This window comes from Trematosphaeria pertusa (genome assembly GCF_010094035.1).
Source record: "Trematosphaeria pertusa strain CBS 122368 unplaced genomic scaffold BU26scaffold_18, whole genome shotgun sequence".
In the NCBI taxonomy this organism is placed as follows: domain Eukaryota; kingdom Fungi; phylum Ascomycota; class Dothideomycetes; order Pleosporales; family Trematosphaeriaceae; genus Trematosphaeria; species Trematosphaeria pertusa.
The window spans coordinates 589142-611647 of record NW_022987229.1 but is presented as its reverse complement, the minus strand read 5'-3'; the positions used below and the strand labels follow the sequence as shown (position 1 = coordinate 611647).

At 55.2% G+C, this 22506-nt stretch overlaps 10 protein-coding genes across 10 annotated transcripts; 6 read left to right on the top strand and 4 right to left on the bottom strand.

Moving 5' to 3' along the window:
* The first annotated feature begins 378 nt into the window (after positions 1 to 378).
* BU26DRAFT_524045 (NCS1 nucleoside transporter) lies at positions 379 to 2914 on the top strand. The gene is made up of 4 exons (XM_033830191.1): positions 379 to 895; positions 946 to 1417; positions 1554 to 2234; positions 2289 to 2914. Exons 1-4 carry the CDS (start codon positions 768 to 770, stop codon positions 2742 to 2744), a joined length of 1737 nt encoding a protein of 578 aa, XP_033678072.1. The 5' UTR covers positions 379 to 767; the 3' UTR covers positions 2745 to 2914.
* A 119-nt stretch (positions 2915 to 3033) lies between these two features.
* BU26DRAFT_125982 (FAD/NAD(P)-binding domain-containing protein) lies at positions 3034 to 4757 on the top strand. The gene is made up of 2 exons (XM_033819572.1): positions 3034 to 4176; positions 4227 to 4757. Exons 1-2 carry the CDS (start codon positions 3211 to 3213, stop codon positions 4545 to 4547), a joined length of 1287 nt encoding a protein of 428 aa, XP_033678071.1. The 5' UTR covers positions 3034 to 3210; the 3' UTR covers positions 4548 to 4757.
* BU26DRAFT_609765 (uncharacterized protein) lies at positions 4522 to 5533 on the bottom strand. Its single transcript, XM_033835946.1, has 3 exons — positions 5181 to 5533; positions 4806 to 5125; positions 4522 to 4757 (listed from the first exon to the last, which is right to left on the bottom strand). The coding sequence occupies exons 1-3, from the start codon at positions 5406 to 5408 to the stop codon at positions 4655 to 4657; spliced, it is 651 nt and encodes a 216-aa protein (XP_033678070.1). The 5' UTR covers positions 5409 to 5533; the 3' UTR covers positions 4522 to 4654.
* Positions 5534 to 5565: 32 nt separating this feature from the next.
* On the bottom strand, positions 5566 to 6930 carry BU26DRAFT_524042 (uncharacterized protein). The gene is made up of 5 exons (XM_033830190.1): positions 6812 to 6930; positions 6365 to 6763; positions 6050 to 6317; positions 5903 to 5999; positions 5566 to 5850 (listed from the first exon to the last, which is right to left on the bottom strand). The coding sequence occupies exons 2-5, from the start codon at positions 6647 to 6649 to the stop codon at positions 5655 to 5657; spliced, it is 846 nt and encodes a 281-aa protein (XP_033678069.1). The 5' UTR covers positions 6650 to 6763; positions 6812 to 6930; the 3' UTR covers positions 5566 to 5654.
* A 650-nt stretch (positions 6931 to 7580) lies between these two features.
* BU26DRAFT_125942 (glycoside hydrolase family 16 protein) lies at positions 7581 to 8816 on the bottom strand. The gene is made up of 3 exons (XM_033819571.1): positions 7958 to 8816; positions 7742 to 7904; positions 7581 to 7688 (listed from the first exon to the last, which is right to left on the bottom strand). Exons 1-2 carry the CDS (start codon positions 8626 to 8628, stop codon positions 7814 to 7816), a joined length of 762 nt encoding a protein of 253 aa, XP_033678068.1. The 5' UTR covers positions 8629 to 8816; the 3' UTR covers positions 7581 to 7688; positions 7742 to 7813.
* Positions 8817 to 10576: 1760 nt separating this feature from the next.
* On the top strand, positions 10577 to 12740 carry BU26DRAFT_125882 (MFS general substrate transporter). Its single transcript, XM_033819570.1, has 3 exons — positions 10577 to 10955; positions 11014 to 11999; positions 12051 to 12740. Exons 1-3 carry the CDS (start codon positions 10727 to 10729, stop codon positions 12336 to 12338), a joined length of 1503 nt encoding a protein of 500 aa, XP_033678067.1. The 5' UTR covers positions 10577 to 10726; the 3' UTR covers positions 12339 to 12740.
* A 212-nt stretch (positions 12741 to 12952) lies between these two features.
* BU26DRAFT_493969 (alpha/beta-hydrolase) lies at positions 12953 to 14785 on the top strand. Its single transcript, XM_033826169.1, has 3 exons — positions 12953 to 13334; positions 13391 to 13632; positions 13699 to 14785. Exons 1-3 carry the CDS (start codon positions 13143 to 13145, stop codon positions 14519 to 14521), a joined length of 1257 nt encoding a protein of 418 aa, XP_033678066.1. The 5' UTR covers positions 12953 to 13142; the 3' UTR covers positions 14522 to 14785.
* A 207-nt stretch (positions 14786 to 14992) lies between these two features.
* On the top strand, positions 14993 to 17503 carry BU26DRAFT_466661 (putative phenylalanine ammonia-lyase). The gene is made up of 3 exons (XM_033825228.1): positions 14993 to 15355; positions 15423 to 15523; positions 15588 to 17503. Exons 1-3 carry the CDS (start codon positions 15222 to 15224, stop codon positions 17471 to 17473), a joined length of 2121 nt encoding a protein of 706 aa, XP_033678065.1. The 5' UTR covers positions 14993 to 15221; the 3' UTR covers positions 17474 to 17503.
* Positions 17504 to 18199: 696 nt separating this feature from the next.
* On the top strand, positions 18200 to 19580 carry BU26DRAFT_524033 (uncharacterized protein). The gene is made up of 4 exons (XM_033830189.1): positions 18200 to 18411; positions 18465 to 18606; positions 18666 to 18802; positions 18852 to 19580. The coding sequence occupies exons 1-4, from the start codon at positions 18255 to 18257 to the stop codon at positions 19349 to 19351; spliced, it is 936 nt and encodes a 311-aa protein (XP_033678064.1). The 5' UTR covers positions 18200 to 18254; the 3' UTR covers positions 19352 to 19580.
* Positions 19581 to 20088: 508 nt separating this feature from the next.
* BU26DRAFT_437938 (uncharacterized protein) lies at positions 20089 to 20649 on the bottom strand (the record flags this gene model as incomplete). Its single annotated transcript, XM_033824265.1, has 2 exons — positions 20089 to 20445; positions 20491 to 20649. Coding segments are annotated over 2 exons (516 nt in total), but the record flags the coding sequence as incomplete, so codon positions are not given.
* Between the last annotated feature and the right edge of the window lie 1857 nt (positions 20650 to 22506).

Below are 22506 nucleotides of genomic sequence, written 5' to 3'. Positions count from 1 at the left end.
GGCCAGTTCATTTTCGCTAGCCTCGTGGGTACAGTGATTCTTTGATGCCTGCGTTCGGAGAGGGCGGGCATGAGAAGGGATCCGTATCCGCTCGTTCGGATCGCGGTGGGAAGCTGTCCGCGCGAGAATCCTGCAGGAGTCGGCAATCGGCTGGGAGCAGACTGCTCCAAAGACGGTAGGGCACCTATTGGAATCGCCATCGAGCAAGAAGAGAGTACTCTAGTTGTCGAGTCGTCGTGTTTCGGAGATGGGCGCGTTGAGACCTGAGGAGCTCGCTTATTCGACCAATCAGGCACATCCTCCTAGCGTGCACCTCTTCGTCGCTTCTGCGAGCACAGCCATAGCATCTCCGTCCGGCACGCATCGTCATTCCAATCACTTTGTGCCAGAAGCTCTATGCGGCCTTTCAGGATGGATTCGACCGCCAGCTTCCTTCAGGAATCTGGCCGAAGTGAAGGGACCCTTATCTGCGTCCTAGCGGGTCCAACCCTGCCGCCTTATCTGTCCTCCAGCCTCAGGCTTGGCCAATATCGAACAATGTCTCCAACTACGATGGATTATATCGGCCAGAACCAGCCGATGCATCCTCCGTGGGTAACGCTGAGCTTGCCACGCCGTGCGCCCCAAGGCCTTGGTTGGAACGTGTCTCCCGAAGTCTGATACCCAAACCCTCGGGGCATACATATGAACCTTCGCGATCCTCGACCCTGCTGGCATCCCCCCAAGGACTAGTAGTTAACAGCGGTTGGAAGCCTTTAAAAATAACAATGCATATGCCAAGTGTCTCCAGCTTCACAGCTCCCCTCCGCTCGAAGGAGGCATTTCTCGACGCCATTACCACCGAGCACCATGGAGAACATCTAGCGGTGGGCAATGCAAAATGGTCTAACAAAGAGTAAGTTCCAACATGGAGTCATCCGAGAACGCTACTAACACACCTTTCAGTCTGGAGCCGACACGACCCGAGGAGCGAACCTGGACGTGGTACAATCTACCCTTATACTGGGGCTCGACAGCCTTTGGTACCGCTGGCTGGAACGCAGCTGCGTCTCTAATAGCCGTCGGGCTGACCTGGAGGCAAGCCTTTGCATCATGTGTTATCGGAGCCTTCATCAGCGCCCTCGTCGTTACTGGAATGGCGAGACCTGGAGTTCGGTACCACATTGGCTATCCTGTTCTCTGCCGTTCGGTCATGGGCATGTACGGTTCCATGTTTTTCATCTTCATTCGAGCCATCGTTGGCGCGATTTGGTACGGAATTCAGTCCTACTACGGCGCGAACCTGATGTCCACGTGCCTTCGCTGCATATTCGGGTATAAATGGGAGAACTGGGATAACACGCTTCCACCATCTGCAGATGTTACTTCGAAGCAGCTGCTGTGCTTCTTCCTCGTATGGCTCATGGAGCTGCCTTTGGTAAGTCCGATACCGCGATCCACTCCCCATCCCAACGTTGCAAGGGGAAGCCTGGAGTACTTCGCCCCCCTTTGCATAGTCGTCTTCCATACGTTCAAGGACGACGGACCCGGGCATCGCTGCTGACATAGGACAGTGTTTCGTCCACCCACGCCGGATCCACTACCTTTTCACGGTAAAAGGTCTCATCATGCCCTTCACAACATTCGGCCTCTTCGGATGGTGTATGGCCCACGGCACGGGACTTGCGACCATTGACGCCCAGAATGCTGCTGGTGCTAAAGTCGCAGCAACCACCGCTACCGGCTGGGCGATCATGAATGGGATTAACGTAGTCATGGGCACTCTTTCTCCTATGCTCGTCAACCAACCAGACCTGGCTCGATACTGCAAGAAGCCGCGCGACGCCGGTTGGCTTCAGGGATTTGCCGTCTTTTTCAGCAAGGTCCTCATATTTTTCCTAGGACTAGCTACCACCAGCTCCATTCAAGGCGCATACGGCAAAGCGTACTGGAACATGTGGGATCTTAACAACGCGATTCTCGACCATAATTGGAACCCCACTGCACGCTTTGGTATCTTCCTGGTCTCCTTCTCTTACCTGTTCAGTGTATTTGGGACCAACCTTGGCGCGAATTCGATTCCGTTTGGTGCTGATATGACTGGCTTGTTCCCGAAGTACCTGACAATCCGGCGCGGACAGGTGCTCTGTGCGTTCCTAGGTGTCGCACTCGTACCGTGGAAGCTTATTGCTACCGCTCAGACGTTCATTACATTCCTCGGCAGCTACAACATCTTCATGGCTCCGCTCTGCGCAGTAAGTCACCCATCGAACGAAGACCGCTCTTCAATAGTAGTTAATCGCTCATAGATCATCATCATCGACTATTGCTTCGCTCGCAAAGGCAACATCCACGTACCGTCTCTCTACCAGGGCTCAAAATCTGGTCTCTATTGGTTTACAGGCGGCGTGAACATCCTCGGAGTATTCGCTTGGATCGCAGGCACCGTAATGGGCCTGCCCGGCCTTGTCGCAGCCTACAATCCAAAGCTCGTTCCGCAGGGTGGGAAGGACATGTATAAGATGGGATGGGTTCTGACCTTCATTACCGCGGGCACAGTCTACTTTGTACTCATCAAGATTCGCAAGCCAAGGGTATTTCCCACTGGCTTCGAGGATGTCCCGGTCAGCTGGGAATATCTTGCCCTAGAGGGAAGAGATGGATTCTTCGATGGAGAAAGGGGCGGTTATGCAGGATATTCGCCTAGGGAGAGTATTGGCGAGGGCGTGAGCCAGGTCGAAGAGAAGCCAAAGGGTATATACTGATATCTCGTGGCACCGTTGGCTCGTGTCGAGCGGGAATACTTAATAACGGGCGTCATGATGTATGCACGGGATTTGGACTTCCGATTCAGTGTCTCAATAAGATCGAGAGTTGTTTCGCACAACAGGTTCGCGATGGTCGTATATTGTCTCTAGCTGGGTTTCAGAGTCGTGGGATTTCTGTGGCTGATGGCGAATATCCCGATCGGAATCGGTCGAGTCGGTCCTATCCCCGACCCCGACCCCGGCCCCGACACTTCAATGATATCATGTAACACGTCCCTTCAAAAACATGGCTCAGCAATTGACTATATAAACGCAACAACGAACCCAAGAAATAGACAGCTTAACTTTGCCACCACGGTGCTTATCTTCCAACACGACGCTGTTACTGCCCTTTTCATCGTTCTTCTCCTGCCCACATCGAATCTACGCACCTGGTCTCATACGCCGAAGAACTGGCACTACAATGTCGAAGCAACCCAAACTCAACATTCTCATATCAGGCGGCGGCATAGCAGGTCCCTGCCTCGCCTTCTGGCTCCACAAAACCGGCGTCCCCGCTCACATAACCGTCATCGAGCGCGCTCCCGTCCCACGCGCCTCCGGCCAAGCAGTCGATATTCGCGATGCAGGCGTCGACGTGATCAAGCTCATGGGACTTGAACCGACAATCCGCAGCAAGACGACGACAGAAGAAGGCGTAGACTTCCTCTACATGGATGGCAAAACGAAGGTTACATTCCCTGCTACCGGAGACGAGCAGAGCCAGAGCATTACGTCCGAGTATGAGATACTGAGAGGGGACTTGGCGGGAATCTTCTACGACGCTACCAAGGAGAATAAGGATGTGGAGTATGTGTTTGACGAGTATTTGGCGGAAGTACGCGAAGAGGCGGATAAAGTGCGCGTGAAGTTCGCGAACGGGCATCTGCCGGAAGGAACGTACGATCTGGTCGTTGGCGCCGATGGCATGGTGTCGAACACGCGGCGGCTAGTGTTCGCCAAGGGTCCTAAGAATGACGACTACCTGCGGAGACTGGGGAGTTATTGGGCGTTCTTCACCATCCCGCGAATCGAATCCGACGCGAAGTTGTCGCAGTGGTACATAACGTCCAAGGGCCGACTGGTCGTCACGCGGCCGGACCAGTACGGCGGGACGAGGGCGTATCTTGCTGTTACGAATTGGAACATGGGTCGCTTTGAGGGGATTGAAAAGGCACTTAAGGGAGGCAGCCAGAAAAAGCAAATGGAGTGGCTGGAGGAGCAATTTGCTGGTGCGGGCTGGCAAAGTGAGCGTGTCGTGGAGGGTATGAAGACAAGTCCAGACTTCTACATGCAGGAGTTGGCGCAGGTCAAAATGCAAGATTTTGCGAAGGGGCGGGTGGCATTGCTAGGAGACGCTGGGTACTGCCCGAGCCCGATGTCTGGCATGGTGAGTGGCTGTTGGAATGTGCACATGGATGTCCAATAACTCTGTACCAGGGAACTTCGCTTGCAATTGTCGGTGCATACATCCTCGCGGGCGAGATATCAAAGTCGCCATCCGACATTCCCAAAGCGGTTGCACACTACCAGTCAGCGCTCAGGCCGTTCGTCGACAAGTGCCAGAAGCTGCCGCCGGGCGCACCGCAACTGTTTTTCCCTCAGAGCAAACTCGCTGTTAAGATCCTAGATTACGTCTTTGGTGCTGCGTTGCATCCTTGGGCTAGAAGTCTGTGGTCATACATCTCTGGGCTGTTGCCGAGATCAATACAGGGGAGGAAATGGGAGATTCCGAGCTATGAGGTGTTAGAAGTTCTGTAAGGTATATGGATACGGCGTTGCAGAAACTGTATAGTAAACGGATCTCTTCTCAGCATATCGTACATCTCGCATACCAGATCATACTACACCGACCGCACTGCGGGGCTCTAGCGACCCAAATTCGCGACTTCAGAGCGCGACGGCACCTCATTAGCCCTGCAAATAATGCGAAACGTGCTCGGATCGACTCGCATCCGGCCGTTGGGGAACCTACGGCACATTAGCATCAATCCTTCGCTCCGCCATCAAGCCACTTACTCCACCTCGGCCTTCTCCCTTGCCTTCGTCTTCTTCTCCCCATTCCAGATCCGCAGCTTCTCAAGCAGCATGTTTCCAAAATAGTATGCCTCGCTATCGCCACCGCCCATGCCTCCGCTCTTCTTGAGAAATCGCGCTAGCGCCTGTGGGCTTGGGCCGCCGCTGCTGACGTTGTGCTGGTAGGTTTTAACGGGATGGGAGCGTTCGGCGATGGCCTGGAGTTCTTTGGACAGAGACGTCTTGTTGAAGGGTTTGTTTGTCCCGGGAACGTGTACTTTGCGGTCGATTAAGCTTTGAAGCTTGCGACGGATGGCGGCCGCCTGGGGGACGGTTAGCCGCGGTGCAACTGTCCAAGGTGGGGGATGGAGCACGTGCATTTTCATACACGGGTACCTCTCCTTTGATCTCCTCGAGCGGGATGTCGAGATAGTTGTCTGGGAGCCCTGAGCGATCAGGCTCGTTGTTGCCTGGTTTCTTAGCCCCAGGGCCCTTCTGCTTTGCCTGAAGGCCTTGGTTCTCCTTGTCATGATCAGGGAATTGATACGGGGCAGCACGAGCGCTGCCATTGTTCTTCCCTGAGCCTCGCGCCCGAGTGGGAGGCATGCTGTTTAGGACGTGCTGTTGAAAATCCGTCGAGAGTGGAGAGGTGGGACGAGTAGTGGCATGAAAAGAATCGCGGAGCAGGGGATGTCTTATTATGGAAGAGGCAGATGATCACTGCTGAGACGGGAGGTGTGACGTCGGTAATGTCATTGTTTATAGCTCGCGTACGAAGCGCGAAAGCACGTGATGCGCACGGTCCCATAGCAGGGTCCCCGCGGCTTCCGCCCCGTCGTACTTCATCCACCCTCAAGGCTTCTGGCTCAAGAGCCATTCAACGCCGGCCTTCATATCCACCAGCGCCTTCGCAGCGACCGAGTGCATGGGCAAAAAGTCCATGCCTGCATGCGGAATTCCGCTATACACGTCCATCTTTGTCGCGATGCCGCATTCCTCGCGCAGGATAGACTCATAGATCAAACCCTCATCCCGCAGCGGATCCATCCTATCTTACTGTCAGCGTCGATTCGCCGCAGCCGCAGCATTGGTCTACTTACCCGCAGATTTGGAAGTACGTTGGAGGTTGGCTCTTGTGGCCGCTCGGCCAAATCAGCGGGCTGCCGAGAGGCGATGTTGGATCGACCTTGTACTGGTCTGCCGCATCCCGTCAGCCTGGTCCCGCAAAAAGCTCCTCTGCAGCTTACCGAAGAACCATAGCATGCCCCGTTGGTCCAGGATCATCGCGTCTTTGTTCTCCTCCCAGCTGTTGTAATGCGGCTTATATTTCTCCGGCACAGCGTCCGGATGAACCAGGAACGGGATGCAAAGGAAGACGCCCGTCAACGGAGGCGACAGCTTTGCATCAGCAGCCTCATGCGCAGCCACAGCTGCGAGGTTTCCGCCCGCTGAGGCGCCCGAGACGATGAATCCCTTCGACGGGTCTGCTCCCAGCTTCGATGCATTCTCTGCCACCTGTTGTTCGTTAGATCCACTCTGGACGCTGGGCGTACCAAACGTACCCATTTTAGCGAGTCCCACGCATCATTGCCAGCCGTTGGAAATACACTCTCTGGGGCCAGCCTGTAGTCCACGCTGACAACGGTGCACCCGAGCTGTTCCGTCAAAACCTTAGCACCCACTTCGAATGCTTCCGCCATGCCAAACACCATCCCACCACCGTGGAAGTACACCAGCAGCGGACCGGGGGTTCCGGTACCCGGACCGTAGACTATCGCACGAAGCGACGCGCCGTCTCGAGCAGGAATCTGGATCTCTTCTCTCTTCGCACCCGTCCAGTCGGGCATCATGATCACGCCGGACGCTATCAATGCCCCAAACTGCTCAAGAACCGCTTGGCGCAGGGCATTCGCGTCTCCGTAATCTGCGAAAGATTTGTTTGGAGGCAGATTCGGCAGCAACTTGGCTATTGTCAGCATAGGTCAGGAAGACGCTGTGGATTCTCTCACTAGCGTTAACTCCGGATCCATCTGGCCGTATGCTTTCCATGACGATGAGTCCATATCGAAGGGCTGATGTCTTCTTGGGCCGGGTTCGAGTTTCTAGGTATAGAATAAAAGCGATGAATGGGTGGGGAATGCTAACGTCTTCCTGCATTACATCTACCAGGGTTATATAGGTTTTCCCCGCTTACGCCAACGTTCTGGTACAGTGTAGTGGGGTAATAGGCCAACCGCGCCGTCATCTTTGAGGCACGGTCTACGAGCCTTCCCGACCTGCGCTGCCGTCTCGCGCGGGAAAGCCTGGACTGCTTTCCGGCGGTAGTCAGCATTTCTCTAACATCCGCTATGCGAACAAGCTAGCACGCTTGAGCATATAACTCTCGACAGTCGCTGACTCAATCTCGACAGCGCTGGCCTGAAGCGGGTTAGCGCCAACCGGTGAGTGTTATCTTAACCTGAAATAGTCCATGCTGACTAGTCCTAGTCCCGCACGATTCTTCTTAGGAACCACGCGAGGCAAAGCTGCAAGAGTTCCATAGAAGCAAGAAATAACCCTCGGGCAAGAACCCTATATATCATTCATCCTGCAGCTTAAGCGTATTCAGTAACTTATCAACTCGCCAAGCCCGGTTAACACGCTCTCCACTACCTCGGTATGCGGCCAGCGTAGGGAATTCCAGGGCCAGCTAGCTTTAGGCAGAGACGTGCTAGCACAATGCACATTGCCTGGCCCCACTATTACACTCCGTCACACCTCATCTGCTCCTCGACGGAGACTTGCTAGGCGTTCTTCTCATCCGCTTAAGGGGAGAATCGGCGTTTCTCGAGCTGATAACCAGCTTCCAGCGAATGAGGGACGCTAGCCGGCGTCAATGCATATGATCTTAGGTATGTACAAGTCCTTCCATAACTAGGTACACTTTGCTCACTTCTAGCTTTGTCAATATCGCATTTACAGCGTCGTCACTTCTAGGTTCTTGACCGCGTATATCGTATCTGCCAAGTTAGCTAATCTTCGGCCTTGCTTTTGCCATGCCGGTACTTACTGGTCTTCGGTCCCGGGCTCCCACTGCTCCCTTCCATCTGGAGATTGATGACCCTATTCTCGCGTCAACATGCGCCTCTCTTCGCCTCATCGGCGCAAACACTCACAGATACAGAGGCTTCCCCACATAATCTTTCCCATAGTGCGTGGTTACCTCCGTCCCGTCCATCCAAAACTTCACCTGCGCGTCCTTCCCATTCCCTTGATCTCTAACCTGGCACTTGATATCATGAAAAGCCCCTGGATTACTATACGTCACGTCCTTCCACTGCAACACACTGCTGGTGTTAAACGTATTGAAGCTGATCTTCCCAGAGCCTTTCCACTCCGCCATATCCACCTCTGGAGGCCACCCATCTACTGCCGTCAGCCAGAACGCGGGCCATGTCCCTTTAGTCGTCGTCGCCTGGAAACTCCCGCTAAACACAAGCCCGCCACCTTTTGGGATGGTGAAGTGCTGTTTCGCGCCGATCGCTCCAGAGAGGTAGTTTATGGCGATTTGCTTGCCACCGTGGGTTGCGGGCGGCTGACCAGTTACCGGCTCCGCGGTTATTGCCAACGTGCCGGGCGGGCTCAGGGCAACGTGTGCTTTATCCATTCGCGCACCTCCATTGTGCGTAGTGCCACCCCATGGGTAATTGTAGACGAAGTAGGATTCGAAGATAGTGGTGTTGTCGAAACACGATTTCGGTATCAGAGTTGAGGCGCGCTTGGAGAGAGCAAGGGAATGTGTGAGAGCGGGGAGCAGCAGGGCCGATGCAAAGGCCAGGAGATGCATCGTGAATGCGAAAAGTAAGGGCTGCACAAAGTAATCCGGGGGAGAGAAACTGAAATTGCCTAGTTCAAGGCGCGGCGAGTATATAACTACACAGGTATTCTAGGCTCATGACCTACCCAAGGACTCTTCTCCGCATATTACTCCTGTATAGGCGTTTCGTTGCGGTTGGTGGAAAACGAGGCTTTCCACTGGACCTTCATGGTTCCGCTTAAACAAAATATGGGGAATCCCGGCATGGTCGCCTCAACCGGCAGGTACTTTACCCGATCGGACCACGAGCTCATATAAATTAAACAGCATTAACGCACGGCAGCTGGCTCGCGTAGAAATACTCTGGCCGTAGGGAATTCACAGACTAGCGTAAATGCTTTGCGTTGATGTCTGTAGAACGAGTGTATCTACTTCCTCCCACGATCTATCTCCCTCCTGGCACTCTTCTCTCGCGATATCCTCCAGCGAAGAAGCTTGTCAAGCATCTACTATTGGCACTCCAGCCCGAAAGACCCCAACGGCATCGTCCCAATGCGCATGCAAATAGCCGGGTTCGCTTCGTTCTCAGACACGCTCTGCCCGGTGCAGTCGGAGCCACTGTAAATAGTAACTGGGAGTCCGACGTTAACCAATTTCACCGAGAGCGCTGGATCATGATAGACGCTTACAAAAGCAAGCCGGGTCGATGCTGCTGGCATGAACTGCGGCGTTGCAGCTGCTGGCTTTGATGTAGGCTCCTTCGGCCAGGTCTTGGTTTGCGCACGATGTGGGGGCGGCTGGTCTGGCGGGACTCGAGGGGCGAGCCGCTGGTGACGGCGGCCGGGGAAGGGAGTAAGATGAGGGGGCTGGATGTGACGCGCCTTTCGAAGGGATGTTTGGTGGCGAGAGTCCAAACGGAAGTGGATCGAAGATGAGAGAGCTGAGTGTTAAAGGGATGGGACGGCTGGAGTAGTTAGAGCCGGTGTGCTTGCTTCTCGAGGAAGACGGCGAGGTGGGTGAGGTTTATGTGCACAACGTCGCTCCATGCTCCTTCCATCTACGAGGCCAATTCTCCCATGATTCAAGTGGCCTTCAAGCCCTTGGCGAATTGTCAAGGCGGCTATCACCTGGAGAAAGCGGTCCGGCTCTTCCACACTCTGCGTCAACCGTGTAATTCCTCTTCCAGTTGGCATGCAGTGGAATGAAAGGCCCTGGTTTCCTGGCTTGTATGCGACGGGAACAGCATCATGGGGAATTACCGTGGGGCATAATGGGCGCCTAAGGAGCATTGGCCGTCAAGGTACTGTTGAGAGGCATGCGATCTCGGTCAGCTGGGCGATTGTTTAAGCTTTTATGTCAGCTTTATATATTTCAGATTCCTTCCTCGGGGAGCATCCGTCGATATCGAAGACGAGGGCTTTCTGCTATGTTGCTGACTAATCCGGCCCCTTATCGATAGGATTTTTCGACCAGAACACAGCTCATCCCATTGACCGTCTTCATCAAGCATGGCCTCCATCAGGTATGGCTAGGCGAGATGTTACTGATGCCGACCAATTCTCCTAGGACGATGAGAAGATGCTGCCCCAGAGTAGGGAGGCGCCAGGACCACCCCGGAGTTGCATCCCGCGTGCAGAGGTGCGACACGTGACCACCGCATTCAAGCCGGTGCCGTTGAGGGCTATCGATCGCAAGAAGCCGAGTAGAGATTACGAGCGGAAGAGAGCGCAACAAATCCCCCATTTCTCCGGCTTCGCAAGAATGGTGTGCCGAGCGCCCAAAAAGCTTTTGGCTTTCGCCTTGGGTATGCGATAAGCTATCCCCCATCCCCGCATCGGCAACTCTTAACCGGCATGCATGCCGCCTGCGACCTCGCAACGATCTTCACCAAGCGGGAGCAACGCCGAACCTCCATTGGCAGATACCGCCTGTACTACCTTCCTCTTCTAGTCATATCTCTGTCGATGAACACCTGCCCAGGAATCCCATTATCAATGACAGGTACGCGGTGCGGCTTGTTGAGGGCTTCAAATACGGCGCTGAGCGCCCATGTCAGGATGCTATCGCGTCCTCTCCTCTCCCTTTTGAAGTTCGAAGAGCCAAGCACAGTGCAAGAACTGGGGCCAATATGGGTCAAGACGAAATCCGTGACACCAGACACGCCTCAGTTGACGAGGACGTGCCGGAGAAGGGAGCGTACAGGGATGCCGACAAGGCGCTCGAGTTCCTCAAGTACAACGAGACGGGAGATGAGCAGTCTCTCGTCAATGAACCGGCGCTGGTGAGGAAGATTGACTGGATGATCGTGCCCATCATGTTTGCTTGCTACTTCTTACAGTACTTGGACAAGTCGTTGCGTGAGTGGATGAACCGTTTCTTCGCATATCCCATCCTGAGGCTAATGCAGGAGCACAGTCAACTACGCCGCCGTCATGGGTATCTTCGAGGACGCCAATCTTACCACTCAGCAATATGGCACGCTGTCTTGGCTCTTCTACCTCGCCTTTCTGATCTTCGAGTTCCCACACGCATTCATGATGCAGCGTCTGCCTCTAGCAAAGTACCTCGGGACTATGGTGTGTTTATGGGGCACAGTTGTCGCATGCACTGCCGCATGCAATTCTTACGCCTCGTTGGCCGCATGCCGTTTTCTGCTGGGCATGTTCGAGTCGGCTATCAGTCCATCCCTCATCCTAGTCACCGCAATGTGGTACAAGCGGCACGAGCAGCCCATGCGCATAGGCTTCTGGTACATGGGCGTGGGGTGCGCCGTCATGACCGGCTCCCTGATCTCCTTCGGCTTCCAGCACTACACCGGCGACCGCTTCAACAACTGGCAGATCATGTTCCTCGTGGTTGGCCTCGTCACCATCTCCGCCGGCATCACCGTGATCCTCTTCCTTCCGGACAACCCCATGTCCAGCCGGCTCTCGCACGCTGAGAAAATCATAGCCGTCGAACGTCTCCGCGAGAACAACACCGGTATCGAGAACAAGCACTTCAAGCCGTACCAGCTCGTTGAAGCGCTGCGGGACCCGCAGGTCTGGTTGCTGGCGTATATCACCACGGCTGCTAGTATCCCGAATGGCGCCGTGAGCTCGTTCCAGAGCGTACTTATCTCGAGCTTCGGATTCTCGGATAAAGTGACGGCGCTGCTGCAGATTCCGGGTGGTTTTATTGCAGTCGCCAGTGTGATTGCGGGTACGCAGATCGCGGGCAGGTACAACCGCCGTGGTGCGATGCAGATCGTCTGGACAGCGCTTGGGGGTATCCTCGGCGGAGGTCTGATCGCATTTCTCCCGACAAGTAACCGCGCTGGAAGACTCGTGGGCAACTACTTCACGCATCTCACCGGCGCCTTCCTGCCGATGTCATACTCGTTCGCAGCTTGCAACTTTGCTGTAAGCTCTGCCCTTGCTTGAGGCCTGCTGGTTGTACTAATGATTCGCCAGGGTCACACTAAGAAAGTCACCATGAACGCCATCTTGCTCATGTCGTTCTGCCTCGGAAACATCCTCGGCCCGCTTACTTTCCGCGACGACGACGCGCCGGAATTCACGCCCGCGAAAGTAACGATCGTGGCCGTCGATTCTACCGTCGTCGTTGCCGTCGTCCTCCTGCTTCTGTATTACAGATGGGAGAATAAACGGAGGGATAAGGTGGCTCTTGAGCATCAGCAGGATATTGAGTTTAGCGACTTGACGGACAAGGAGAACAGGGAATTGCGGTACAAGTTTTAGGGGAGAGGAGCTGGATTATGGGGCTGGATTCTGTGTGCCCGGGGAGTACTAGCCTTTTCGCTAACAGAACGCGATGTTGAGGAGAAGAATACTCTCTAGACCGCAGCACTGGCTTCCTGTTGCCGGTGTAAACGTTCGACCTGATCTCTTCGGAGGGGATTGGAACGCTAACAATAGAAATGGAAGAGCGACCTCAGTTCTTAACACAGCTCCCAGGAGAATGCGCCGTGACGAAGTTGACGAAAGCGATAATGAGTTTTTCGCCGCCCATTTTCTTACCTTATTAGATACGCATATTTCGCACCTTTCAATGTCGTATGTCTACTACTTTTGTGCACGGAAGTACGACCGTTAGCAGCCTCAGGTGGAGAAGTGCTATGCTCGAGCGAGTTTACTTGCGATGGGTTCGGGTGCAGACGCCCCAATACGGTGACTGAGGTGGATCGGTCCGGATGCAGTCCTCTGCTGGGCGGCAAACTTCTTGTCTCCTTGCAGGTCACAGCAGCAGTCGTTGGAGGTGCTACGATAAACGATGGTTCGGCTCTCGTGTGATGGTAATACGCCCGGTAATACCGCTGTCGCCTACGCCGCAACCCTGCATGCGCCGTGCCGCATCCTTCCGGTCCTCCATCCTGAGAAAGAGTAAACTCGCCCACGCAACTACAAGTGCGACACGTTTGGTGGCATAGGCCAGTAGTGATTCCTCGGCTTCTATTCGCATTGCAACTGCTGATCAGGCGTCACAATACGTCCGAGGTAGACAGCAGGAATACGCCCACATTAGCATCGAGATAAACGGCGGCCATGTCTTCGGAGAACTTCATCGTCACGGAGCGCTGGTCTCCTTGCCAGCACATCCGCGAGTATCCTCAAAGCGTCAAGCGCGATGACGCCGCGCTCTTCCTGTCTGTCAAGGAGTATCGCCCACGCGACAGGCTTGACGCGAGCGACGGCGCCATCACTATCATCGCGACGCATGGGAATGGCTTCCCGAAGGTAACGATCAGGTCCAAACATCGTCCACGGTACAAGACTAACATGGAGATCCTAAGGAATGTTATGAAGCGCTATGGGACGAGCTGCTCAAAGCGGCGCAAGGCTTCGAAATCAGAGCGATATGGATAGCAGAACATGCGAACCAAGGAGCGAGCTACAAAAGGAACGAGGAGGTCCTCGGCGACGATCCGAACTGGTTGGATCACTCGCGCGATCTGCTGCTCCTGGTGAACCATTTCCGAGATCGGATGAAGGCGCCATTTGTGGGTGTGGCGCATAGCATGGGGTGTGCGATGATGTATGTCTCCCCCAGCTCTCCCGCATCAACAACGATGTCAAGCTGAGCAATGATGATGGGGTGTAGGGCCAACCTAGCGTTGATCCACCCACGCCTCTTCCACTCGCTCGTCTTGATCGAGCCCGTCATCCAGAACTGTCATCCGGCCGGGCCCAACGCCGCGCTCTTCACCTCATTGCGCCAGGAGAAGTGGGAGTCGCGCGCCAAAGCCGAAGCTCAGATCCGCAAGAATCCGCTCTTCAAGTCCATGGATCCGCGCATCCTTCGCGCATATCTCACCTACGGGCTACGCGACACCGAGGATGGCGGAGTGAGACTCGCGACTCCACGGGCACAGGAAGCGTGGTCGTACGTTCGCTCGAACTTCCAGCCTCTGCCCGGGGATACATCGACGGCGGAAGCGAGGAGTCGTGAGAGGCTACTCAGTCCTAATCTCAGTCCTGGTTCGGAACCGTCGATGGAGGTCTTTATGCGAGAGGAAAGCTTGCACGTGTACGAGTCGCTGCCCCATCTCCGGCCTAGGGCACTCTTCATATATGGAGCATCTTCGCACATCAACGTCGAAACGATGAGAGAGAAGCACATCTCGCGAACAGGGACCGGACGAGGCGGAAATGGAGGCGTAGCTGACGGCGGCGTGGAGATGAAGATCATCGACAACGCAAGCCACTTGGTCGTTTTCGAAAAACCAGTCGAGATCGCTAGAGATATCTCGGAATGGGTAGGTAAAGAAGTGGTGCGATGGAAGGAGGAGAAGGAGTTCTTCGCGACATTCGAGTCCGGAAAGAGTAAGAATGATGGTAAGGAGCTGTCGGACAAGTGGATCGCGAGCGTGAAAAAGGGTGCTTCGATACCGAGGTCCAAGGCGAAGGATGCGGCGAAGTTGTAAGTAGCTCAGCTATCGTGAGCGTAGGTAGACACTTGTGTATCAACGCGGCAGCCGTGGTGCTGGAAGCGGTACCCGATATCGTACCACGCTTTGGAACTCGTATCGAACTCCGACGAGACGGTCGGTCCTCTTTTCGCGGAATGCTTCGTGCAACACGCCGTTCATTCCCGGACGTATCACGCCGGGGAGGCATACCAATCGCCGCCGTTAATATAATTTCGGCATTGGAAAAGCGTGGAGTCTTAATCAAAGCTAGAAAAGCGGTCCTAATCAACTCAAAACCCCGGCCGCCATCTGTAGCGTCACCTGGCGTGAGTCGTATATTAGTTGGCTCTAACCGCGTGCAGGTGGCACTGAGCCGGTTAAATCGGGCGGCGGCGTATTCGGACGCAGCTGTACGCCGTCCCATTGGCCTGCGTGCTCGAATTTTCCAAGTCTTCCCCAGAAACGCACGCGCTGCAGAAACACCTGCACGTCGAGCTTCCAGAAACCTTGTCAGGCCACGAGAGAAGGGGACTGATCGCTGGGGGCGCAGATGCGACGCCAGTCTCGTGACTCCGAAGACCGCTTAACCTGAGGACATTGTTCACCGCTGTCACGGCGCCTTTTCAGTGTTATTGTCTGCCCTTCCTGCTTCGTCCTCGACGTTTATCGCAGATTCCGATTGCGGGGTGCGCGGGGCGCGTTTGCTGACGTTCTCATGGCCGCGGGCGAATTCAGCCGCCTCCTCGTATCGCATTGGCGGGAGCTGCACGAGAAACTGCGCACGCAGGACGAGGAGATTATCATCGATGGACGCAGCCTTAGCCTCGCAGCTGTAATAGCATGTGCAAGGTATATATACAACACCTTCACGTGATATCGCGCGCCTGCACTTCAACGTGTGCTGACAGAGCGATAGGTATGGGCAGGACGCAGCCATCGGTGAAGAGACGCTCGAAACAGTGCGGCGGTACACGGAGAAGATATATGGAGAGCTGCGAGATGGCGAGGTCATGTCCGGTACGTGAGATGGCGCCTCTCCGTTCCCCCTTCTTCCCCAGCAGTTGCTGACCGGTACCAACAGGCAGGCACACCAGCTGGGGAAGCAGCGCAGCCGTGCGAACATCTGCTATAGAGCACTTGCAGCGAGGCATGATCCGGCATCTGCACTATGGCGTTCTTTCCGGTGAAACCGACTTTGACATCTCTCACGCGGCACGAGCATTCTCTTCAGCCATACCATTAAGCGACCCTGTGGAAACCACATCAATGCCGGAGTCCTGGGTTCGCGCAACAGTACTCATCCGTGCGAATACTTTGGCCTATGCGACTGCAGGCGTAAGGCCCCTGTTGCTGGAAAGGCTCACCCAACTTCTGAATCTGGACATCGTACCTCGCGTTCCGCTTCGGGGTAGCATTTCCGCCGCTGGAGATCTAAGTCCACTATCGTATATCGGAGGCGTACTGCAAGGGAAGCCGGCAGTGCAGGCATGGATAGGGGACCGGATTCAAGGTGGACGGAAATTGGTACCGGGCGACGAAGCGCTCAACTACGCCGAGATTGAAGCAACTGAGATCCGGGCAAAGGAAGGCCTCGCTATCATCGCTGGGACAGCGTCCTCGGCCGCTGTCGCATGTCTAGCATTACATGAGGCCATTTGCTTGGCCGCAGTATCCCAAGTCCTAACGGCCATGTCAGCGGAAGCACTGTGTGCCTCCGATATGAGCTTCAATCCTCTCTTTTCCGAATTACGACCCCACCCCGGGCAGACTGAGTGCGCGAAGAACGTCTGGTGCTTCATCCAGGGCTCTAAACTCGTCATGGAGAACGCTGGGTCGGACGAGTTTATGGACCGAGCGGACCGATATGCCATCAGGACAGCTCCGCAGTGGATAGGACCCATCCTTGAAGATTTGCAGCTCGCCCATTCTCAGATATCTGTCGAGATCAACTCGGCAACCGACAACCCCCTAATAAATGAGGCCGGCAGGATGCTCCACGGCGGAAACTTCCAGGCCAAAGCTGTCGCATCCGCAATGGAGAAAGTACGGCAGGGGTGCCAAAGTCTAGGCCAGATGCTCTTCGCCCAGTGCACTGAGCTGATCAACCCAGCGTCCAACAAAGGCCTCGCCCCGAACCTCGTAGTCGACGAGCCCAGCCAATCCGGCATCTTCAAAGGCACCGACATCCTCATCGCGGCCCTCCAGTCCGAGCTCGGCTTCCTCTCCAACCCCGTCAGCAGCCACGCGCAATTCGCAGAAATGGGGTACCAGGCCGTAAACTCGCTCGCGCTCGTCTCTGGCCGCTACACGCTCACCGCCATCGACGTGCTCACCCAACTCGCAGCGGCGCACCTCGTCGCTCTCTGCCAGGCGCTCGATTTGCGGGCCCTGCATATCCAATTCCTGTACGCGCTGGCCCCGAAGTTCAAACTCTTGACAAGGCGCTGCCTAGCCGAATGCAATGAAGCCATGACGCCTGGCGGCGAAGGCGGAGGCTCCGAGATTGCGTATGATCTCTGGGTCCATCTCTCGGAGCAGATAAACCGCACGACGCACTTGGACTCGTCGGCGCGCTTCGCCAGCGCAATGGACTACCTCCAAACACTGATGCTGCGCGCTGTGCCACCGACGCAGCAGTCGCTCGAAGCAGTGCTTCACTGGACCAACGACTGCGTGAACGAGGCTACGCAGACGTACCAGGCCGTTCGAACGCGCTATCTCTCCACCCCGGACGCGACGCCGGTGCTGGGCAAGGCGACGAAGAAGATGTATCTGTATGTGCGGCGGACGCTGGAGATCCCGTTCTTCGGGGAGGATTATCTGCAGAAGGCGGAGTGGGACGACGGGACGAGCCATACGGCGAAGTACAAGTACCGCAGCATGGGGGCGATGATTTCGGCCGTGTACGAGGCCATGAGGAATGGGGCTTTGTACTCCGCGGTCGTAGACTGCTTTGAACAGGTATAGAAATATAGAAGTATAGTATTGGCAACACTTTGGATGTTGTTCTGCCGAAGCGCCGTCCGCGCGCAGTCTGGGAATCTGGATGCACCGGTCGATTTCATCGCCAATGAATACCCGTTCTGTCGTATAGCCAAGAGCCGGGCTGAAGGCTCTGGTCCACAGTGCGAATTCGCAGCGCGTGTGGAGGCACCGTGTTTCCGATGAGGCTTGCAGCCTTCCCAATTAGGGGAACGTGTTGGTGTGGCTAGGCCTGGCGCTGGCCTATGGTATTCTCCGCGACGCGCCTAGGTTTGCCGAATACGGGCGCCAAGTTGTTTGTTTCTTCAGCTGAAGTCTCCACTCTGCGAGCTTAAAATAATCTCACAGAAGAAATTCCTCAGGAAATCGGAGGTGCTTCGTGTGTCGCGGGGCGAAGGACGGGGCCGTATAGCAGAGGTTTGTGGAGACATCAATTGCTCGAACACACGGCGGGTGTGCTGAAGCGGCTGGTGGAAATTCGGCGCGACAACCACGTCGGTCCAGCCTCATGTCGTGGTCTGCAGACCTTCAGCCCAACCCTAGATCCTATATCTTGGCGCCCGCCTTACACACCTTCAGGGTATAGTCGGCGCCTTCTCGATGATCCAGGCCAAAATCGCATGCACGGATACGGCGGCGCCAGCAGGTGCCCGCAGGGCTGTCCTGCGCTTTATCTTCGGCCAACCCCCAAACTCAGCCTGAGTCTGAAGACCCCATCACAGTTTAAGTGTACTTCCATCCATTGAGATCGGTGATTGTGTTCAACATGTTCCATCTTCTATTGCTCGCGCTTTGCAGCCAATACGCTCAGGCTGGCGTTATCACGGCACCGACCCCTGGCATCACGCCGCCGCCGGTGCTGAGGAGAGATGTGACAACAGCGGGATACAGGTCGACGGGCATGTCCGGTGGAACGACGCTTTGTGAGTGCGCGAAGCTGGATGCCAAACGTTCAATTGCGCTGACCATTCCGAAGGGGGTACCGTGACCATCAATCTAGAGGACCAGATTATCGCCACATCCGGGAGCTTGTACCGTCTTTGCATACCTGGCGACACCTGCGATTTCTTCACGTGCAGCGGAGATTACGTCGTGTATCCGAGCAGCTCGTCATACTGGTATGTTTCGTCGTGGAATGAGAGCGCCGAATCCCTTTGCTAATCTGCGTGCCCGACAGCGGTACTTCGAGCGGTTTGACATGTAGCTGGGATGTCTCCTTCACCGATATGTCAGATACATCGCCTATGACAAACATGTGGTGCGACGATTCGACGCTGGACGGATGGGACATTTTCGCAACAACCCCGTCAGACGGTAAGCCAGCCCCTTCTCCCCTCTTAACACGCTCTAATCCGACGAACAGACCCGACTACGACCCCCGACCCCATCACCACCGACCCAACAACCTCGACGTCTTCGTCTTCCTCCTCATCCTCCATCAGCCCAGTACCCACGCCTACCCCCGGTCCCGACGACAAGAAATCCACACCCATTGGCGCCATTGTGGGCGGCGTAGTCGGCGGTCTCGCCGTAATCGGCATAATAATCGTGCTCGTTGTGATCCTCCTGCGCAAGAACCGGAAGGCAGCAGCTTCTGCCCCGGTAGCTTCGATGCAGTCACCAATGCCACAACACCCGCCGCCAATGGTTCAGCAGTACCATCCGCACCAGGGGCATGTGTCGTACTATGATCCGAATGCGGGTGCCGGGGGTCCGCTGCCCGAGAAGACGCCTGCGATGACGACGAATGCGTATCCGTATTATACGAATGGCGAACAAGTGCAGCAGGGGCCTGCGAGTCCGGTCCCGCAGTATACGCCGAACAACGGGGCGGTGAACGAGCTGCCAGCTACGAGGATGTAGAACAGCGGGCGTGCAAGGCTCGCTGCGTACAGATTGGTTTTGAGGTGCCCTTCCAGCGCTACCTCATTTTCCCCTCCTTGGACGAGAAGATTATCGTGTCCTAAAATGGCGGTTTTCCATTTTCGAGCTTTCCAGTCGCGGTGGAGTAGGCACTGCTGGCATTGTTTTAATAGATGAGCAGCCTCTAGCTTCTTGTATATACTTCTGAAATGATGACGGCTTTCACCACGATCCCAGCTCGAAATCGTCTTCCCCAAGTTGTAGTGATATGCACGAGCAACAGATGAATGGTCTCCATTCCTTCTGCTCTACCTGTTGAGGACTTTCAGGAACGCTTTCCACGCCAAAAAGTAAAGACTAACCTAATATGTATTACGATATATGGTTTCGATTCCTCATATCTCTGCGGGCCACTTGTGATTCGGTCACCGCGGGCGGACGGGCGTACTCGAGACTCTTGGCCGTGTTTGGAAGCCACTGGAACCGAGTATGAGGTTCCCAAGGCTGGAGCGGTACGGCACGGTGCATCTCGGTTGTGTCTTATTTTTGATTCCGGAAAGCGACGCCTGAGGATCCGAGAGACTTGGGCGGATACATCTAGGCCATGCTCCGATGCACTAAAACTTTCGAGCCTCGCCCTTCCGCAATGTGGCGGTGAATATTTGGGCTCCGGAATGTATAGCCCCCGTTAGCCACACCACTGCACAATGCATGGTAAGCAGGTGCAAGTATTTATATCACTGCACAGGTATGCTGTGATGATTTGGATGTGCATGGCTGGAATGACGGCTAGGGAGCTCAGGTTCCGTATCCGGAGGTGGAGTTTGATCGTAGTTCTCCCAGTGCGAGGTCCACTCAATAAGTTGTTTCCAATCAGCGCAAACGTGCTCGGTGCCGAAGCCAGTAACGCCGCCCAGTTCGTCGTTCTGAACTTCGATGGTGAGGTCCGGTTGGCACATCAACGCTTGCCGGAGCAGATCAATGCAGTGCCGGACATGGCTAGGCGTCGCATGATGAGGAAGTGCGGATTTATCCAGCTTCGCTCCACTCTGCGAAATGTCGAGGAGAGTCCAGTACGCGTGGCGAAGACCATCCTGTACAAGTCAGTTCATGTTACATGCGGGCTTAGAGACACTCACAAGGCAGTGCAATTGATGGAATACGGCAAATGTGGATCGGTCGGGGGCAAGTTGGGGGTGCTTGAAGAAGCCGCCTTGTGTCGGGAATGAGCCTAGCCATGCTCTGTCTGTTGTAATATTTGGTCTCTCAGCGAATATGCTCTCGTACTGGAAGGACCGAGCAGCCGAATGAACTATATATGGTCAGCCTGTGTCTGGTAATATTACGATGTAGGCGCTGCTTGCGCTGCAGAATGTCGATTGGGTTCCTTGGCTGTGCGAGGCGCTGGCCAGCCTTGAAGGAAAGACCGGAGACCAGAATTAGAATGAGTAAATGCCACGCCACGTATGGCAATGATATTGTGCTGTTCTCAGATTTGGTAGGTGATGTGGTCAGGGGAACATAGGCGGCAGATGATGCCCTCTTACGCCAGAAACTGGATGCCATCAAGACGAAGCTCGGCAAGAAAGGCCGGATAAGGCGCGGTGCGGTAAAAGATACCGAGTGCTAGAAGCCTTTGAACAGAATAAGCGACGGATCCCAGTAGGGAGAATATTTGGGGCGGGGTGATGTGTGGTCAGGTCTCGGAGAACGAAGGTGCCACGATGCAACCCGCGGCACGCGCCAATTTAGCGTCTTGGCACGGCAACATGTTGTAGGGGAGAAAGAACGACGGAGCACGGCAGGGAGGAACGGACGCTGTTGTGTAGGCTGTTCATGAAGACACGCGCATGGATGTATCCACTAGACAGGTCCAGGAAAGCGTACCCAAGTCAGCCTATAATGTCCTGGCCAATGTCCACACCTTCAAATTGAAATCCAGTCATCTATACTAGCCTAAGAGGGTCAAATCCTTGAAATCCATCTTATGCGGAACGCTCTCATGCGCAACACCACGACGTTACGCGACGCCAAACGCATGAGCAATCTTCCCCTGTCGAGAGTTAGCACAAACCCAAAAGCTGAAAACAGACCGAGAAGTTCAATTCGGATATCTCTACGAAAAACAACTAATTTACAAGACACCACTGACCCAAGGAAACCGAGCACTGCGATGAGGGGTAACTAGCGAACGACAACAAAAGAAATCCGATAGCCGACAGACCAGACCAGGTTAAAAATTTTTCCGCGCAAAGACACCACCCAGATTCCCATTACCATTACAGACCACCACCCCATCGTAACATTACCGTGACCTCCTCGCCTCGTCCTCTCCATCCGGCAACGCACCACTGCTCTCGCTTACGCAATCCCCCTTCGGGTCCTCATAGTTCTTCGCTATCGAATCCGTGATCCAGCGCCAGCTCGACAGGCTCAAGCTACGACTACTTAGCATTAGCGGTTAGGCTGGACGAGGAAGGGGGTAAAAGTGCGTACCTACTGCCTCGCCTGAGCATTGGGAAACAAAAGCGCAAGGCCCTCCTCCCAACCCCTCTCCGTCACAATATCGATAACCGGACGCCCAGACTCGTCGACCGCTTGAAGATCCACTGACCCGCCCTTCTCTATCAATAGTCGTAGGATATCCACGTCGCCGTTCTCGACGGCCTGGAGGACAGCATTCCATCCGCGGTGCATCTTGTTGATGTCGGCGCCGCGGGTGAGCAGCATGGTGAGAATCTCCGTGTCGCCGGAATATCTGCGCAAGGCCTTGACGAGTGGCAAATGCTCGCCCGGTGAATTCGGATCCGCACCCGCCTCATCTAGAAGGAAGCGCACGATGTCTTTCCTTTCTTCGCGGATGGCCGTGGTAAGTGGGGAGAAGACACCGCAGTTCTTGTCCTCGACGCTAACGCCGGCTGCGAGAAGCATCTTGATGCTGTCCAGCTGGTTCGCGACCACGGCCATCTCGATGACGCCACGGAAAGCGCGTGGGTTGGGCGTTTTGGTGAGGAGTTTCTTGAGAATTGGTGGCTGCTTGACTGCCATGCAGAGAGGCCAGTCCGCGCCGCGGATGGCTGGGTCGGCACCGTTGGCCAGGAGCAAGTCGACAAACTCGATGCGATTGTCGCGGATGGCGGTGGTTAGTGCTGTGT

What these genes read in the sequence shown, in the direction of transcription:
- BU26DRAFT_524045 (XM_033830191.1), top strand. Translation starts at nt 768, where the DNA reads ATGCATATGCCAAGTGTCTCCAGCTTCACAGCTCCCCTCCGCTCGAAG. An exon ending in GGCTCATGGAGCTGCCTTTG is followed by an intron (nt 1,418 to 1,553) that starts GTAAGTCCGATA and finishes GACATAGGACAG; the next exon opens with TGTTTCGTCCACCCACGCCG. An exon ending in TCATGGCTCCGCTCTGCGCA is followed by an intron (nt 2,235 to 2,288) that starts GTAAGTCACCCA and finishes AATCGCTCATAG; the next exon opens with ATCATCATCATCGACTATTG.
- BU26DRAFT_125982 (XM_033819572.1), top strand. Translation starts at nt 3,211, where the DNA reads ATGTCGAAGCAACCCAAACTCAACATTCTCATATCAGGCGGCGGCATA. An exon ending in CGAGCCCGATGTCTGGCATG is followed by an intron (nt 4,177 to 4,226) that starts GTGAGTGGCTGT and finishes ACTCTGTACCAG; the next exon opens with GGAACTTCGCTTGCAATTGT.
- BU26DRAFT_609765 (XM_033835946.1), bottom strand. Translation starts at nt 5,408, where the DNA reads ATGCCTCCCACTCGGGCGCGAGGCTCAGGGAAGAACAATGGCAGCGCT. An exon ending in AGGTACCCGTGTATGAAAAT is followed by an intron (nt 5,126 to 5,180) that starts GCACGTGCTCCA and finishes ACCGTCCCCCAG; the next exon opens with GCGGCCGCCATCCGTCGCAA. An exon ending in AGGGAGAAGGCCGAGGTGGA is followed by an intron (nt 4,758 to 4,805) that starts GTAAGTGGCTTG and finishes AATGTGCCGTAG; the next exon opens with GTTCCCCAACGGCCGGATGC.
- BU26DRAFT_524042 (XM_033830190.1), bottom strand. Translation starts at nt 6,649, where the DNA reads ATGCCCGACTGGACGGGTGCGAAGAGAGAAGAGATCCAGATTCCTGCT. An exon ending in CGTGGGACTCGCTAAAATGG is followed by an intron (nt 6,318 to 6,364) that starts GTACGTTTGGTA and finishes AACGAACAACAG; the next exon opens with GTGGCAGAGAATGCATCGAA. An exon ending in ACGTACTTCCAAATCTGCGG is followed by an intron (nt 5,851 to 5,902) that starts GTAAGTAGACCA and finishes ACAGTAAGATAG; the next exon opens with GATGGATCCGCTGCGGGATG.
- BU26DRAFT_125942 (XM_033819571.1), bottom strand. Translation starts at nt 8,628, where the DNA reads ATGCATCTCCTGGCCTTTGCATCGGCCCTGCTGCTCCCCGCTCTCACA. An exon ending in GTGGGGAAGCCTCTGTATCT is followed by an intron (nt 7,905 to 7,957) that starts GTGAGTGTTTGC and finishes ACGCGAGAATAG; the next exon opens with GGTCATCAATCTCCAGATGG.
- BU26DRAFT_125882 (XM_033819570.1), top strand. Translation starts at nt 10,727, where the DNA reads ATGGGTCAAGACGAAATCCGTGACACCAGACACGCCTCAGTTGACGAG. An exon ending in GTACTTGGACAAGTCGTTGC is followed by an intron (nt 10,956 to 11,013) that starts GTGAGTGGATGA and finishes GCAGGAGCACAG; the next exon opens with TCAACTACGCCGCCGTCATG. An exon ending in TCGCAGCTTGCAACTTTGCT is followed by an intron (nt 12,000 to 12,050) that starts GTAAGCTCTGCC and finishes ATGATTCGCCAG; the next exon opens with GGTCACACTAAGAAAGTCAC.
- BU26DRAFT_493969 (XM_033826169.1), top strand. Translation starts at nt 13,143, where the DNA reads ATGTCTTCGGAGAACTTCATCGTCACGGAGCGCTGGTCTCCTTGCCAG. An exon ending in ATGGGAATGGCTTCCCGAAG is followed by an intron (nt 13,335 to 13,390) that starts GTAACGATCAGG and finishes GGAGATCCTAAG; the next exon opens with GAATGTTATGAAGCGCTATG. An exon ending in AGCATGGGGTGTGCGATGAT is followed by an intron (nt 13,633 to 13,698) that starts GTATGTCTCCCC and finishes GATGGGGTGTAG; the next exon opens with GGCCAACCTAGCGTTGATCC.
- BU26DRAFT_466661 (XM_033825228.1), top strand. Translation starts at nt 15,222, where the DNA reads ATGGCCGCGGGCGAATTCAGCCGCCTCCTCGTATCGCATTGGCGGGAG. An exon ending in GCTGTAATAGCATGTGCAAG is followed by an intron (nt 15,356 to 15,422) that starts GTATATATACAA and finishes ACAGAGCGATAG; the next exon opens with GTATGGGCAGGACGCAGCCA. An exon ending in AGATGGCGAGGTCATGTCCG is followed by an intron (nt 15,524 to 15,587) that starts GTACGTGAGATG and finishes CGGTACCAACAG; the next exon opens with GCAGGCACACCAGCTGGGGA.
- BU26DRAFT_524033 (XM_033830189.1), top strand. Translation starts at nt 18,255, where the DNA reads ATGTTCCATCTTCTATTGCTCGCGCTTTGCAGCCAATACGCTCAGGCT. An exon ending in GTCCGGTGGAACGACGCTTT is followed by an intron (nt 18,412 to 18,464) that starts GTGAGTGCGCGA and finishes ACCATTCCGAAG; the next exon opens with GGGGTACCGTGACCATCAAT. An exon ending in CGCAACAACCCCGTCAGACG is followed by an intron (nt 18,803 to 18,851) that starts GTAAGCCAGCCC and finishes TCCGACGAACAG; the next exon opens with ACCCGACTACGACCCCCGAC.